The sequence below is a fragment of the Glandiceps talaboti genome, chromosome 3, assembly GCF_964340395.1.
Source record: "Glandiceps talaboti chromosome 3, keGlaTala1.1, whole genome shotgun sequence".
Lineage (NCBI taxonomy): Eukaryota > Metazoa > Hemichordata > Enteropneusta > Spengelidae > Glandiceps > Glandiceps talaboti.
In genome coordinates this window covers 25,646,213-25,662,452 of record NC_135551.1, presented here as the reverse complement: position 1 = coordinate 25,662,452, position 16,240 = coordinate 25,646,213, and the positions used below count along the sequence as shown (strand labels likewise).

General features: G+C 36.2%; 1 protein-coding gene across 1 annotated transcript; it reads left to right on the top strand.

Annotated features, from left to right (window-relative positions):
• Nucleotides 1-7,712: 7,712 nt before the first annotated feature.
• Nucleotides 7,713-15,790, top strand: LOC144433278 (neurogenic locus notch homolog protein 1-like). Its single transcript, XM_078121584.1, has 11 exons — nt 7,713-7,912; nt 8,182-8,625; nt 9,313-9,464; nt 10,221-10,464; nt 10,729-10,870; nt 11,504-11,684; nt 11,852-11,980; nt 12,619-12,777; nt 13,329-13,391; nt 14,055-14,152; nt 14,726-15,790. Exons 1-11 carry the CDS (start codon nt 7,713-7,715, stop codon nt 15,788-15,790), a joined length of 2,877 nt encoding a protein of 958 aa, XP_077977710.1.
• The last annotated feature ends 450 nt before the right edge of the window (nt 15,791-16,240 follow it).

The window sequence follows — 16,240 nt, the reverse complement described above, 5'->3', positions numbered from 1 at the left end:
GATGGTTGACTTTAATATTCTCAGTACCTGCAATAGCATTTGACCTTATGCTAGGGGGTCAAAATAGAACAAGATGGTTGACTTCTTCTCACATACACCTACAGCAGTGCAGTGCATGACTGTAGTGCATGGAACAGAAGTCATTGTGTTGATCAAGAAATCAAATCACCGTTCTTCTTATGACATACCCAAGTAGAAAAATTCTACTTTGGGCAATGGTAATTGCAGCAGACATTTGTTGTCTGAAAGAATTTCTCATAATTAGATATTGTCTTCATCATTCATACCATTGCAATACATGCCTATATTGCTATGGATGAAAGGTTTCATCACATGACTGTCCTCTGGAATCATTCAATATTTAAACTTTGTTACAACAGATTTTAAAGAAGAAACATTGTTTGCTGGTACTACGATAAATAGATGAATTAAGAAACATAGTTTATGCGATAATTCCATGAAAATCCCAATAATTTCATATTTATAATTTTGAAATAGTCTATCTATTCTGTATATATATATATAATTAAGTATTTTTTCACCATTTTTTTTTTAGTTATTAAATTTGTATTTTTCATTTGTCTGAATTATGCTTGATATCTGATATTTGTTTTCAGAATTTCCCCAAAATGTTGTAACATTGGGTAAAGTATTTCAGAAAACCGATGTGTATATAGAGTTATGGCTGTTATTTAAATTAGTATGCTTCTTATCTGTAAGAGCCTCCTTTCCCAGTGTAAGGGATTTATAGAACCTAACTTGGCTTGTGTGCTTCCTAAGAATGTTATTTTGGTTCAGGTTTGCCTGCGAGAAGCTGACAACCATTGCACCCATCAAAATGAAATTACACCTGAAAACTACACAGTAAATACTGCAATAAATTCCTAAATGGCATCAAAACTCAAACTTTTGGGGTGTTTATGTACTCTGTAAATGTATGTGATTAAAATGCACCATTCTGTAAATAACTGAAGGGATTCCTGTGTTCACTAAGTCATTTGTTAACGGTTGTTAGTTGGTAAAATCTCCTAGCATTCAAAGTTATTTGTACAAGGTAGTGAAATCTATGCAAGTTTTACTAGACACCCCCCCCCCTATCTGTTAGTGGCGTTTACCGAACTCTAGCTATTATTAAGAGAATACTACAATCTACCACATTGAACAATAGTTTTAGTTTGAGTCCCTTAGTCGAAACCTCACTTGCCACTGTAATAAGTTCATATTGTGCTTTGCCTGCTCTTTATCATACGTTCCCGTAAGGTAGAAAAAATCGCTAAAGTTCAAAGTCTATCTACCTATCCTCCATTTTTAGCTGTTTCTGAACATTTCCAGTAAATGATTCAGATTGCGTGTATTTCCACATGTGTTGTATTTTCTTATGTGTATTTGTAATTTATGTTTATATGTAGATTTGCATTTTATTATCATAAAATAAGTGAGTTTATTTGACTTTGTAAAACCTCCAAAGTACTAGCATATCTTGCCATGCAGGGGTTACTGAGTTGACGTTCTTGTAATAGTAATAAATCTACATTCAACATTTAAGAAGTAGAAAGTAGTGTGGTAACTTAAGAAAGAATGTTTTCAGTTAGTGCTCTATATGTATACAGCTGGCAATCTTAAGTTTAATGAAAACTGCAACCATCTTACAAAAAATCTGCTGTTTCCATGGTAATATTACAGAATGGCTTGTGTTGTCATCACATGGTCATTCTCAGTACAAAGTGGTGATGTCATTGCATAATCACTCTTGGCACAAAGTAATGAGGTCTATATTGACACACTGCATAAACTGATGATGTCATCACATACTGACTGCACAATATGATGTCATGGCATAATCAATCGGTGCAAAGTAATGTCTACATTCACTCACTGCACAAACTGATGATGTCATCACATACTGACTTTGTGCATAATATGATGATGTCATTGCATCCTATCTGTGCATATGTGATGTCATCAGTGATTTTTGCACACACCACAATGGCCCAGTGATATTATGTAATGCCTCTATGCACACAAATGTAAAAGTCAAATAATTTTACTCCACTTAATAGAGCTAAAGAATTTTAATAAATGCCTTTATTCTCTACTTAGCACAACAAATACGTCATTGTCATGCAGTTAAAATCGAACAAAAATAAAACTATACTTTGGTGTATGACAGTATGTGTAAAGTTACAGGAGGTACGCATATACTAGAAATGTCCAACCATCAAACACTCAAGTGTGCTACAAATATAGCTTTGTAAATTTCTCTCTGCAGTATTACACTTCTAGCTGCCACTTCATTTAACTATAAATAATTGAAAATCACAAATTTGTTGTAAAAACCAGACACACTAAGAGAAATTTTATTTTGTTTAGGTGAACACTTTGATGTGAGTGTATTATAGCAATTTTCTGATGTCTGTAACGAGTTCATTTTCCAACCACCACCATAATCATGAAATGATAATTAAAAATTTGCATAATTATGTATGAAATATATTATTATGAGTATTAGTATTTTGTTCATGGCATGATAGATTCCGATTTCAGGAATGGCAATCATAATAAATCAGACTACTGCAATCCTAATACCTGCCAAAGAGCAATTGATAGTACCTACACCCTGTAAAATTACCAGCCTTTCCTGTCGTCAACTTCTCAATAAAGGAAACTATCAGCCCAAGAATAATTGACCGTAACTTAATTCTGTAAAATTACCTACCTTTCCAGTCATTTCTTGTTTACTCTCACTGATCAGTGACATCAACTTTGCAGTATATGCCAAGGGAACTACTAAATAGCCAAGAAAAGTTGACCAAAAATCCCCCCTGTAAAAGTACTTGCCCTTCTGATGTATTTGGACATGAGTGTATATAACACCCCCACCCCACCCCACCACCCCCACACACACACTTAAACTTATTATTGGGCAGAACTGTTGGGTGACCCAGATTTAGTAACAAACACATGCACAATTGTAAAATATGCATGATGAGACAGAATCGACAACAGTGAGGATATTCCTTGAAATATAATAGCAAATTAAAATGCAAAGCAAAATCATTTCTAGAACTTCGAGATAGAAACTTCATGTTTACGACAAAACAAAACCAAAATTAACAACGGCAACAATAAACATATCAACACTGACAAACATGACAGACATGGGCTGCAGAGAAATGATGAGAATTGCAACACATGTTACCGTGCGAAATAACCCTATGTATTAATGGTTCTCGACTCATTGGAATACAAATTGCACTACATGAAAGTCGCGCGCGAGACTTTCATCAACAAGCTAGGTTGATTTGTGACGTCACTTCCCATTATGGCCGCCTACTTTATTTAAAACTCCTCTGAGTTTATAATAGCGAGTGAAAGTAAACAACATTTTTGAAAATTGAAGATTTTATAATTAGCCTACTTTCATATTCCAGAGTTCATATGTTTTACAATTTCTTAGAGTTTTGGTTCACTTTCAAGCAAAACAGTACTTTGAATTGCTACCAGAAACGCAACAGTAGCTTGAAAAGTTGTTGGTTCTCTAGATAAGAATTAAATATGTTACCTTGGTGTTAGGTTACCCGACTGTCTGGTCGGAAATTTAAACGACCAAATGTCTCGACATATCATGAATTCAAATCATTTAACCGTGTCACCCACATTCATGACACGGGGGAGTTAAGAGCTTCTGGTCCTAAATAAACACGACACAATGTAACTATTAACGCAAAACAAGAAATGGTTAGCAGTGACCTGAACTGTTCCCATGACTACAATTTAAAGCAAACGCAAAGCCAGTGAGAACGATTCAGGTTGCACAATTTGTTTACGGACTAGACTGACGTCAAGAAGGCGATATCACGTCATGTCGTCATGAGACCAACGATGGATAAATTTTCTCTATCGCCGACGAATTCGTAACTTCTAGATCTATATCTGTCAGTGGTTGTAGCAAATTATGACTAGGAGAATCAAAGGATTAGAAAATGAACATCCAACTTTTATTTATGGATTTGTGTTCAGTGTTTTATTCATCCCCTTGATGGCTTTAACACCATGTGAACAAGCCGCTTCAGATCAAGGTAAGAACATTCTTATTGACCGGACTATTTACATTGTATCACCTGTATTATCTACAAAAATTACTCTATAAAAAAGTTTTTTCCTGTACATTTTTGTCAAACCCACGCTTTATTTTCGACTACGATCCAAGAAATAGTTAATTCCCGTGAAATGGTGTCAAAACTTTGTTGAAAAAGTATTACGCATCATAAAATCAACACAAGATGGCGTCTCAAGTCATAGACCGTGGAGTTCTTTGGGGTCTAAAATTCTTAAGTAAATTACAAGTGATTTAATTTTTTCTCGAATCTATAATTTCGATTTTGTGGCAAGGAATCGTATACGTTTTTCGTTAAGTTTTTAAAGTTTTTGCAAGGTGAGTTTTAAAAGTGATCACATTTTCAAACATTTCCACTTTTGACGTATTTTGTCGTCAAAACTCCTGCAAGTCTACATGACTGGGTTAAAATAACTTTCATTGTTGTCAGTTTGTGTTATTGTGTAGGATTAGTACCAACGCAGACATGACCACAAAAGGTGAAATGTTTCGTTTTGTATTCGCACAATGTCGACCTACAATCTTGAAATTCGATATATCTGGCTTCCATGTAAACTAAGCAAACTAAGCCGTTTATGGCGTCCGACTACATATTAAGCTCTACATTTGAATTAACCAACCCAACACAACTGGTTATATTTAAAACACAAACTCTTTAAATCATGAAGATTATTGCTGGAGGTTCGGGGATATTGAAATTGAAATTTATTCCACCAGAAAATGAAAACAAAAATATACATTCTTTGAAAGCAATACAAAACACAATTCTGGTCGAGGGTCATAGAAATAGTTCCAGAGGAACTAATCAAAGTCCTTGGACCAAACGTTCATGGAAATTATAAAAGCCAATTTGGGATATAAGAAGAAAAACACATCTCCTGTGAAGTGATGAAGATTATGTCGGTTGAAAATTAAATTTCATAAATATACAACAACCCGGTACATGAGAGAGAGAGAGAGAGAGAGAGAGAGAGAGAGAGAGAGAGAGAGAGAGAGAGAGAGAGAGAGAGAGAGAGAGAGAGAGAGAGAGAGAGAGAGAGAGAGAGAGAGAGAGAGAGAGAGAGAGAGAGAGAGAGAGAGAGAGAGAGAGAGAGAGAGAGAGAGAGAGAGAGAGGTGGGGTTTGAGTTGTGTTTTTTTTTCTTCTGTTTTTTTTTTGTTTTTGAGCTTTTGTTTCGTTCCAGGGTTTAACATCCAAACTATGCTCAGAACAGAACTGCATATAACAATATATATATTCCAAAGTTGAAAATCTCCAAACACAAACGAACCATTTTTATTCTTTCATAACCGTTTTCTAATCACTTTACAGGAATGTCTACCACTGACGAATTGTGCAGTAATTTAGGTGTATGTGTTAACGATGGTACCACCTATATATGTGACTGTATAACAGGTTGGACTGGGTCAGATTGCTCGGTTGGTGCATGTGATAGTGCACCATGTTTAAACGGCGGATATTGTGCTGATCCACCGCTATGTTACTACACAGCTACATGCCCACCTTCACAGCCACTCGATTACACTTGTTATTGTGATGTCAATTTGTTTGCTGGCTATAACTGTGAGGTAGACTTAACAAGTGATGTCTGTGATGATATGCCATGCCAGAATGGTGGAAATTGTATCCTCGATCCAATTTACGCTGGGGTTTATACTTGTACCTGCCTTCCAGGATTTACAGGTAAAGGTTTCCAACGTATCCCTATGACGGTTTTAAACATATCATCTCACATTGACCCATAGTTTTATACCTGGAGAGAGTCTGAGTGTACGCTGTCGAGTACAATTTCCAATATTTCCATGCAAAATACGGCCCATTTTTTCACGTTTACCTTGAGGCGTATAACTAGCTTCACTCCCGATACTGTTGGATATGTTATGCTCTTCTTTCGCATGACGTATTAATCAAATTGTTTGTATAAATCACGTTTCAACAATTCATGACACAACAACAACAACAACAACAACAACAACAACAACAACAACAACAACGACGACGACGACGACGACGACGACGTCAACAACGTAACAGAACAACATATATTGAAAATGTACAAAATTTGTCTCTGACAGGTTTACAGTGTCAAACTAACGTATGTGATCCAAATCCATGTCAAAATGAAGGAAACTGTACAGGTAATGTAGCTGTATATAGCTGTCAGTGTGAAATGGTAAGTAAACAACATCATTATCGTACTGTTTCTTCATTATTTTCTCATTAAACAATAGCTTGAAAACAAATTTCGTATTGGCTTAAAATCACAACAAAAAGCTCACATATGCGCGCGCACACACACACACATATACTAGTACATACATACATACATACATACATACATACATACATACATACATACATACATACATGCATGCATACATACATACATACATGCATACATGCATACATACATGCATATATTTGACATTACGAACATTTTTATTTAACCTTCAGTTGACATATTAAACCATAGATCTATGATTAAACTAACTAACTATTTTTATTTTTACGTACCTTTTCAGGGATACATCGGTAGTGAATGCCAAATCCCAGAAAGCAATTGCCCACCAGATATCTGTTTGAACGGAGGGGCATGTGAGCCACTAGAAGTTGGTTACTTGTGTAATTGCCCAATAGGATTTGATGGAATACATTGTGAGTTGGACATACGTGATGAATGTAGTTCCTCTCCGTGTAATAACGGTACCTGTACGGATTATGTGGCATATTTCGAGTGCATTTGTCCACCTATGTTTAATGGTGTATATTGTGAGGTGTACGATGAAGCATTTCCAGGTGGTATTGGAGTGGCTGTAACACCGACACCGAACACGACTAGTAGTATTCCAACAACCGTTACAGTAGTACTTACAACGCCTGACGTACGACTATGTCAGATTGAAGGGTGTCCTGCAAAACAAGGCAACGGGATATGTGATGTAAGTAGGTAGATTTAGACCAGGGTTAGTTTACATTGTATGTCTAGAAGTGATTTATATGCTATGGTATATACTGGTTTTGGAGACTTCAGATTCATATTAGCAAAACTTGTAAATAAAACAATACAATAACATAACAAATTTGATAAAATTTGTAACCATTATTCAAAATACTGCTCATTGGAAATCTGCGGAGTTCTGTTCATACCGACTCTTTATTCTTAATATTGACAACTTGTTCTTTGGTACATTGGTTTACAAAATAATCCATTTTCAGAATCTGTCTATAGCTTTTAATATTCATTTGCCTCTTTCACTCGAGGCCTCTATGGTAGTAGGAATTTCCCCCAAGTGCTTTAAGTCATTTTTAATTAGAAAAGAAGAGAATGCTAATTTAAATTACTTCCTTTGGTAATGAGACACGGTACACAGTCAAGGAAAGTGTAATGTCAATTTATTGTTAGTGTCTCTTTCTCTCTACACTGACTTTCGGGTAAATGCCGTAGACGTTCTCTGCCTGTCTCTCAGACTGTGTACTATGAATATTAATGAATCATTTGCATAATTGACGACTCTCTCTCTCTCTCTCTTTCTCTCTCTCTCTCTCTCTCTCTCTCTCTCTCTCTCTCTCTCTCTCTCTCTCTCGTACATATATACATGCAGGTAGAGTGTAACACTTACGAATGTTCCTGGGATGGTACGGACTGTTCTCTTGGTCTGTTGCCATGGGATAATTGCACCACGGAGACAGTCAACTGTTGGGATGCATTCCAAGATGATATATGTGATGAGCAATGTAACTCCGAACTGTGTTTGTTTGATGGTTTTGATTGTCAGCCATCTATTGACGCATGTAGGTAAGTAAACGGTACCAAAAGTAGACTTTAATTTTTTAATAGAGTTTGTTGAATAAATGAAGATCAGTCCACCTACTGAGAATGTACTCTTCGAGGGGAGGAACGAATTTTAGGAGATAGAATGACAAGAACTTGCTTCAAATGATGTTGAATTGAAAACCAGGTCCTCTTTATCTTTTGAAATGAAAGATTTTAAATTCAACCTCATTAGAAGCAAGTTCTTGTCATTCGACATCAAACTCGTCAATTTTTATTTTTCCTGAAATTAGTTCTAGGCATGAGTTGTACTGCACTGACTATTACGACGATGGACACTGTGACAACGGCTGTAACAACGCTGAATGTGGTTGGGACGGTCTGGACTGCGTCGACTACCCACCACGCTACGCCGCAGGAGAATTGGTCCTCACGGTCCTGGTTGAACCCGAGGTGATTCGGAACAACACCAAAAAGTTTCTTCGCGAGATTGGTCACGTGTTACGTACTGTCGTTATCTTCTCACAAGATGACGATGGCAATGATAAGATATTGCCATGGAGTGGATATATGGGTCCAGTAACTGATTCGTGGAGTGGACAGGTGGAGGTGGTGACTGAATCGTCCCCAACAGTCAATGAGATTCCTTCATCTACAACTGAGAGCATGAAGAGTACACAGATAAGTGTATCTACAGTATCACAGAGCGATGATACGAAGAAAGAGACTCTTTCAGGGTAAACTTTTCTAAATTATGTATAATATGTAAAATATCTGTCAAGATGTATAGGAATGAATTCTAGAAGCTATAAAATACCAGATTCCATAATTGCTTTACTACACTTGTATACAACTTTATTTGGTATGTATTTATAATTAGATAGTATTTTTCTTTGTTCAGCCTACTTGAAGGAAAATATGATTGAATAATCTAATTATACCCCTCGGGTATAATTTGCGAAAAAGAACGGGCAAAATAACGACGATTTCGGAACGTTTTGATTCATATTTCGAGCACCGCAGAACCAGTGACGTAGACATAAGTTGTTGTGACGTAGAACGATCAGGGTATATATAATCTGTAATTTCTGTTCTAGACAATATATTGACTTGTGCATGGCATAATTTCATATATTAACGATACAGTGCAGTAAGGTATAGTGCAGTGCAGTACAACACAATGCAGTGCAGTGCAGTACACTGTAACAGTACGTACGTACGTACAGTACAGCCCTGTAGTGTACTGTACTGTAGTGTACAGTAGTGTACTGTACTGCACTGCACTGTACTGTACTGTACTGTACTGTACTGTACAAGTAAAGGATCTGGATTTCCTGGTAATTTACATGTTATGGATGTACTATACTCGACACATTTACTACATACAGTATGTATAACAGTTGTTACTGTTCTTTGTCCTCTAGATCCACAGTTTACTTAAGAATTGATAACAGCAAATGCTACCAATCAGGGGGACAGTGTTTTGAAACATCTGACCAAGCAGCATCATTTTTAGCTGCTAGATCATCAAAAGGAACGTTGGATTTGGCTGGATTTGCAGTCCAAAGTGTTGATTGTAAGTTGATAGAGTGGTTTTGTTGATGGTTTACCCTCAGGCTGCGGACGTCTAACCTCATGGGTATTTATCTAGCCATGATAGGTCAGCCTACATAGTTTATATACCACACATACATACATACATACATACATACATACATACACACACACACACATACATACATACATACATACAGACAGACACATACATACATAATACATACATACATACATATATACACACATACATACATATACATACATACATACATACATACATACACACACACACACACACACACACATACATACATACATACATACATACATACATACATACATACATATGGTGATCATTCCAAATATTGTAGCTATGCCAATGTGTTTCGACATACATGCGTTCAGATAGATACCCATCCAGTAACATTCCTATCATTATAATGACATGAAAGAGACAGTATTCGGCTTATCCATGTGATTCTAATCATGAATCTTGCTTTTCAGTCTTAAACGTACACCAAATTACACAGAAAAAGTTTTAATGAATTGGAAGTAAAAGATACAACAATAGTTACTGTAAGTCTTATTTTGGGTCAAAACATTGTTATATTTATGGTGTTTATTACATTTATGGGTCATACAGCTCTCACTACAATGAGTAATTCCCAAAGGGAAAACCCACCCATGCTGTGCGCAAAGACAGTAGTTTGGTTCTTTAAAGTAATGATTCACCTGCCAATACATTTCATGTTTGGTTCCTAATATTTTGTCGTAGCTGAAGCGGACAGTCCAAGTGACGAGGGTCCTTCTAGCAATTTGCCATGGATAATTGCAGTAGCAGTTATTGCTATAGCTTTGATGCCAGTCATTGGAGTGCTGATATCGGCAGCAAGGAAGAGGAAGGCCTATGGAAAGACATGGTTTCCAGAAAACTTTACTGGTATTATCAAGAGGACGAAAAAGGATGGTCAAGATTCCAGACAAAGCAGTACTGGAGGAAAAGTCAGTGTCAGTTTGAAGTAAGTGAAAGTACACCTGACAAATTGCTATCAAGTATTTCATGTGTATCGTTCACAAATTATTTGGGGATGATGACTAGAAAGTGGTCATTTTGGGGGCTAGATCTGTGAGAATGTAATTGGCACAATTGGCTAGTGTAATGACCGCTTGTAAAAATGGAATAGTCCACATATTCACATTCTCATCGTTGGTGGTGCTCTTTACACGATACAAATACGTACCTTACTAGGTATTCATTTTTGTTAAATCTCTCCCTCTTCCAGACGATTTGAAGGGGTTCTAAACGGATCAGCAACATTTGTCGGCGTTAACGAAAGCAGAGCTACCACTATAGATGCAAAAAGGACCACATCACGTGACAACACTTTCACATCATCAGCTGGAAACGTTAGGAAAAAGATAAAGGTATTGCTATTCTTTCAAATAACTTCAAATGTTGCCTTTCAACAAAATGTGTGTTATCATGGTGTTTGTTGGAGTTACTGATCAGAAATAAAATGTGTTTGACTGGAAATTTACTTTTGTGGTAACATGATATTTATTTTGGAAACAAACTATATCTGTAAATTTGTAATACCATGATGTTCTGAGATTATCCATACAGACGTATTATTGATATCAAATTGTAATTATAGATTAAGCAAAGAATAAGCTCAGAAATATTTTGATGGTGGTGATGATGATGATGATGATGGCGGTGGTGGTGGTGGTGGTGGTGATGACAAATATGACGACAATGTTGATGATGATGACGACAATGACAACGGTGGTGGTGGTGATGATGATGATGATGATGATGATGATGATGATAAGGACGAGGATGGTGGTGGTGATGATGAATATGATTGTGGTGTTGGCCTTGTAAGAAATAAAATATATGACGTGGTTGAAAATATGTTGATGGGCATTTCTGTGTCATACACTACTATGTATTTGAGAAAATGTAACTAAATTTGGTATCAAGCTCAATCAAGAATAGTTTCAGTGTAATACAAATATTCGTATTAGCCTAAACTTGTTGATTCATTTTGCCACCAGTTTCAGGAACCAAGTCCAAGCTCTAGTAATGGAGATGATGCAATTTCACTACCTGATGATAGCAGTAAAACTCATTGGTACCAGAAACATGATAGTCAAGATTTTCATTTACCATTATCTCTTGCACTTACGCCACCACAAGATGATGATGGTTATGAGCAGTTTGAACTTGATTTGCAAGGTTAGTTTTGATAAATAAAACCTGTTTTCTATAATCTACCTAGATGTACATGATTAGGAAAAGTTGATAAAATGTTAAACCTGACCTACCTTAGAACCAAAGTCATCAAATATCACTACACTTAAGTCACAGTTCCCCATCTTCATTGGTTTTTCTTTTATGTTTAGGTGGTGGAACATTGATATCATCACAAAGCAATTACCACGATAGAGGTGATGGTGACATAGGGGATGGTGATACAGCAATAATTACAGATCTTCTGGCCAAAGGTGCTTGTTCATCTGCTACAACAACAGGCAAGTCAGAATAGGGAACTTGCAAACCCACCATGTTGAATGTTGCATCATGGGAAATGTGATAATAAGTACCAATCAATTAGTATTGTAAACAATATTGTTACATTGTTTCTTACCACTACTAATCAATTCATATTTACCCTGACCAGTGTGGGAGGTTTATTTCACAGTAGCCCAAAATAAGTTTTTATGATAACCACAGATAATCCCATAGTCCTTTGCATCTGAGCATGCTCAGTCCTGATTGCAAGTTCCCTATTACATGTACCCCAAGGAAATATAGTTTACCCAGTACATATGATAATAGACGAAATAGTACATTACAGTATAGTACAGTACAGTAGAGTAGAGTACAGTTCAGTTCAGTGCAGGACAGTACAGTACAGTACAGTATAGTACAGTAGAGTACAGTTCAGTACAGGACAATACAGTGCAATACAGCACAGTACAGTACAATACAATACAGTGCCGTACAGTACAGTGCAGTACAGTACAATACATTGCAGTACATCACAGTATAATACTGTGTAGTGCTGTACAGTATGGTACAGTACAGTGCAGAGCAGTGCATTGCAATAGAGAATTATGATATAATTAGACAATTTCAAATTTCTATTTCTATATGTTTGATACGACAGGTGAGACCCAACTACACATAGCAGCTAGGTATGCAAGGGCTGATGCCGCCAAATCATTACTGAATGAAGGAGCCGATGTCAATGCACCTGATATAACAGGCAGAACTCCACTTCATACTGCTATAGCTGCTGATGCACTGGGAGTATTACAGGTAAAGTTTATCTCATAGGATTCGCATCTCACAGAAATTGCTCTTCTGATAACCAAGACGAATAAATGAATGTCAGCTGTGTGAAGAAAAAACGAGTCACTTATATATGCTGCTATGATATGCAAATTAACATACCTCAGAGAGAGAGAGAGAGAGAGAGAGAGAGAGAGAGAGAGAGAGAGAGAGAGAGAGAGAGAGAGAGAGAGAGAGAGCAAACATCATGTAATGTTAAATAATTTGAATGTTTGTGATCACTAACTCATATAAATATTCACAACTACTATCCATGAGATTCTAATTATAAATCTTGCTTTTCAGTCTTTTTGAAAGTTCAACTAAATCAACTTTCAATGGTGTGAGATGTTTAAATATATCTATCATACCACTTATCCATATAGTTTGTATATTCCTTACCTTTCTACTTTAAGATCATGTTTTTCAAGTCACTTTATGTGTTCACTGTGATCATTCAGATTTTGCTGAGCAACAAATCGACCAATCTAGATGCAAAAACATATGATGGCACAACACCATTAATACTGGCAGCCCGTCTTGGTGTGGAAAATGTAGTTGAAGAACTTATTAGTGGTGGTGCTGATCTAAACACTGTTGATAAAAGTGGTGAGTTTTCAAATGTTAATGTACACATGTCGTACATTGTTAAAAATAGAATTTGTTCTTAATATAAAACTGAACTGGCACAACTGATGAGATCACCTATTATGAACATACAATATCATTCTGCATTGGCTGAACAGAGTCATACACATTCAATAATATCAGTAATGCTAATGATAATATATATACAGATCTATTCAAAGTTCTTGAATGTGCAAAACTTCTGAAAGATTTAAGCAATTTTTGTATTAAGTTAACAATGATAACAGTTAAGACATATTAAATTGAATAAAGTTAAACAAAAATGGTGACATTATTTATTCATCATGCATTTGCACACTGCCTGTCTGCATCATTAAATTTACACCAAATGGTATGATATTAAAGCATGTTTCAATTCGAAGAGTGAAAAGTTTAATATCAACTATAGTCACTTGCTTATTTTAATTTATGCTGAAGACACATGGTGTGTTATCTTTGAGAAAAACTTGACATGTTGTTTATTTATTTCACTTTGGATGTTAGTCGTGTCTTTATCAACAACAATAATAACCCAAACCTTTCAAATATAAGATAGGGTCCATAAGATATTACAGATACCATATTTCAAGTCTTGTATGTGACTATTCCAACAGTGCAAATAGTAAAGGTATACATTTTTTCCAGGTAAGTCTGCATTGCACTGGGCAGCTGCTGTGAACAATATAGAAGCTACAACAGTTTTGTTGAAGAGAGGGGTAACCAAAGATACTCAGGATGATAAGGTAGGCATTTTAGTAGTACAATCAAACCATTGACTGACAATTGCAAACGTTTTAAAAGTTATATCTTATAAGCTATGTTAATTAAACCATCTCTAGCTTATTACCAGCCACTTTCAATGGCAGTTTCATCTTAGCATACAATCAGAAATTGCATTTCCTGTTTGGAGCTTTTCTTATCTAAAGATCTTCAGCAAAACATTATTACATGCATGGCAGACAAAACATGGTAAAAGCCCTTTTAGTATACACATGTACTGCCGAATATGCTCTTTACAAATTATTCTTGCAGCTTTTAATTGTCCTATCACATCAATGACAAATTCTATTGCTTTCCAATTAACATAGAGCTTTTCATATTTTGGTGAAAAATGAGTAGGATAATTTTGTCAATTTTAATTTATGCAAAAGAATATACTGAATTTTCTTTCATCAAGAAAAAAATTAACATAATAATTCATACCATACATCATATTTGAATTTGTATATGGAAATTTTGATTGCTTCTGAGAAGTTATTTGCATAATGGCACACATAACAAATATTTACAAGACTTCAAATATGCTTAATTCACAGGGAGAGACTCCAATATTCCTAGCATCAAAAGAAGGAAGCTATGAAACAGCAAAAACTTTGTTGGATCATTTGGCAAATCGAGAGATCACCGACCACATGGATAGATCCCCACTTGACATCGCCAAGGAGAGGTGCCATAGTGATATTATCAAGTTACTAGAAGAGTACAATATTGGTGAAAGTCCACCATTGATTTTGACTATGACCACTAATGGAAGTCCACATCAAATTCATCAAGGAAATTTCCTCCCTATCAGCACAAATCAGCCAAAGAAAAGAAAAGCCAAGTCACAAGAGGCAGACTTCATCCACGATGATTTAGATCTAAGTATCTATGGTATATCCCGCTATGCACCAATTATTAATTCTAAAACACCCCCCTCTTGTAGTTATAACGATCCTGGTTTCTCCATTGGAGCACACTCTCAACAACATCCACTTTCCTTGCAACATAGGATGGATTCAACTGACACACTCACAGCACTGTCATCAGAAAACTCACTTGGATCACCCCCGTGTCTGGACAGTTCACCTGCATCTTCCCTGTACGGTAACCACTCTTTTCTATCCCATCCCAACATCACGGAACATGACATTCCAGCAAGTAACCACCTAGCAGGGGGCTCACCTTCTTGTAGTTACTTTGAAGACACAAACCATATCATTACTGTTCCAAGAGTATCTAATCCAAGACCCCTGTATGACCAGGAACATCATGGTGGTATGGTTCTGAGTGGCAATGGTCTACAACTGGACATGGGTATAAAAGCCCCAGTGTCTGTACCCCAGAATTGGATGAGATCTGTACAATCCAGGGATAGAAAAACCACACCCCCTGGTCAACAAAACAACTTCCATCAATCTTTCGATGATTGGAGTCCAAACACACCGATGGATTCTCCTGTTGCTGAAAATAATCTTTTCACAACATCTCCATCCCAGATAGCAGCATTCCAAGCTCTTGCTAGAAGTAACCAACAATCAGCCCATACTGACCTAGCAAGTGTTCAAGAGGATTTTTACTCTGACTGTATGCTAGCCAACTACTCTGTTGCATGTACCTGAAACATCCCTGTATATCAGGCAAACAAAACAGTTTTCAAAACAAACTGCACACACCTCTGTCATCGGCTCTCAGTGGCAGTTTGAAATATGAAAAAGTTTGAAATCATGTTAGCTGATTTTCATAACTTACACTTGTGCAGGAATATTATTATTCCCCAATATTTTTCGTCAGTCAGATACTAATGTGACATAACAGTTTTGTCACTATCCACCTTTGACCTGAAGACATTATTTCCCATATTTTTCTAGGTTCAGCTGAGGAAAAGACAAGTAACATAAGGGGCCTTGTTACTACGAGTCAAAGACGAATAGCATTATAATTTACCATATTCTACTTTCAGAGAAACTATGTTATATATTGATTTTATGTGACCATTCCTATCAAATAATACCGACTTTTATTTGACTTGTTTGCATCTGCAAATATCATTTCTTTTAATAATGGCTTCT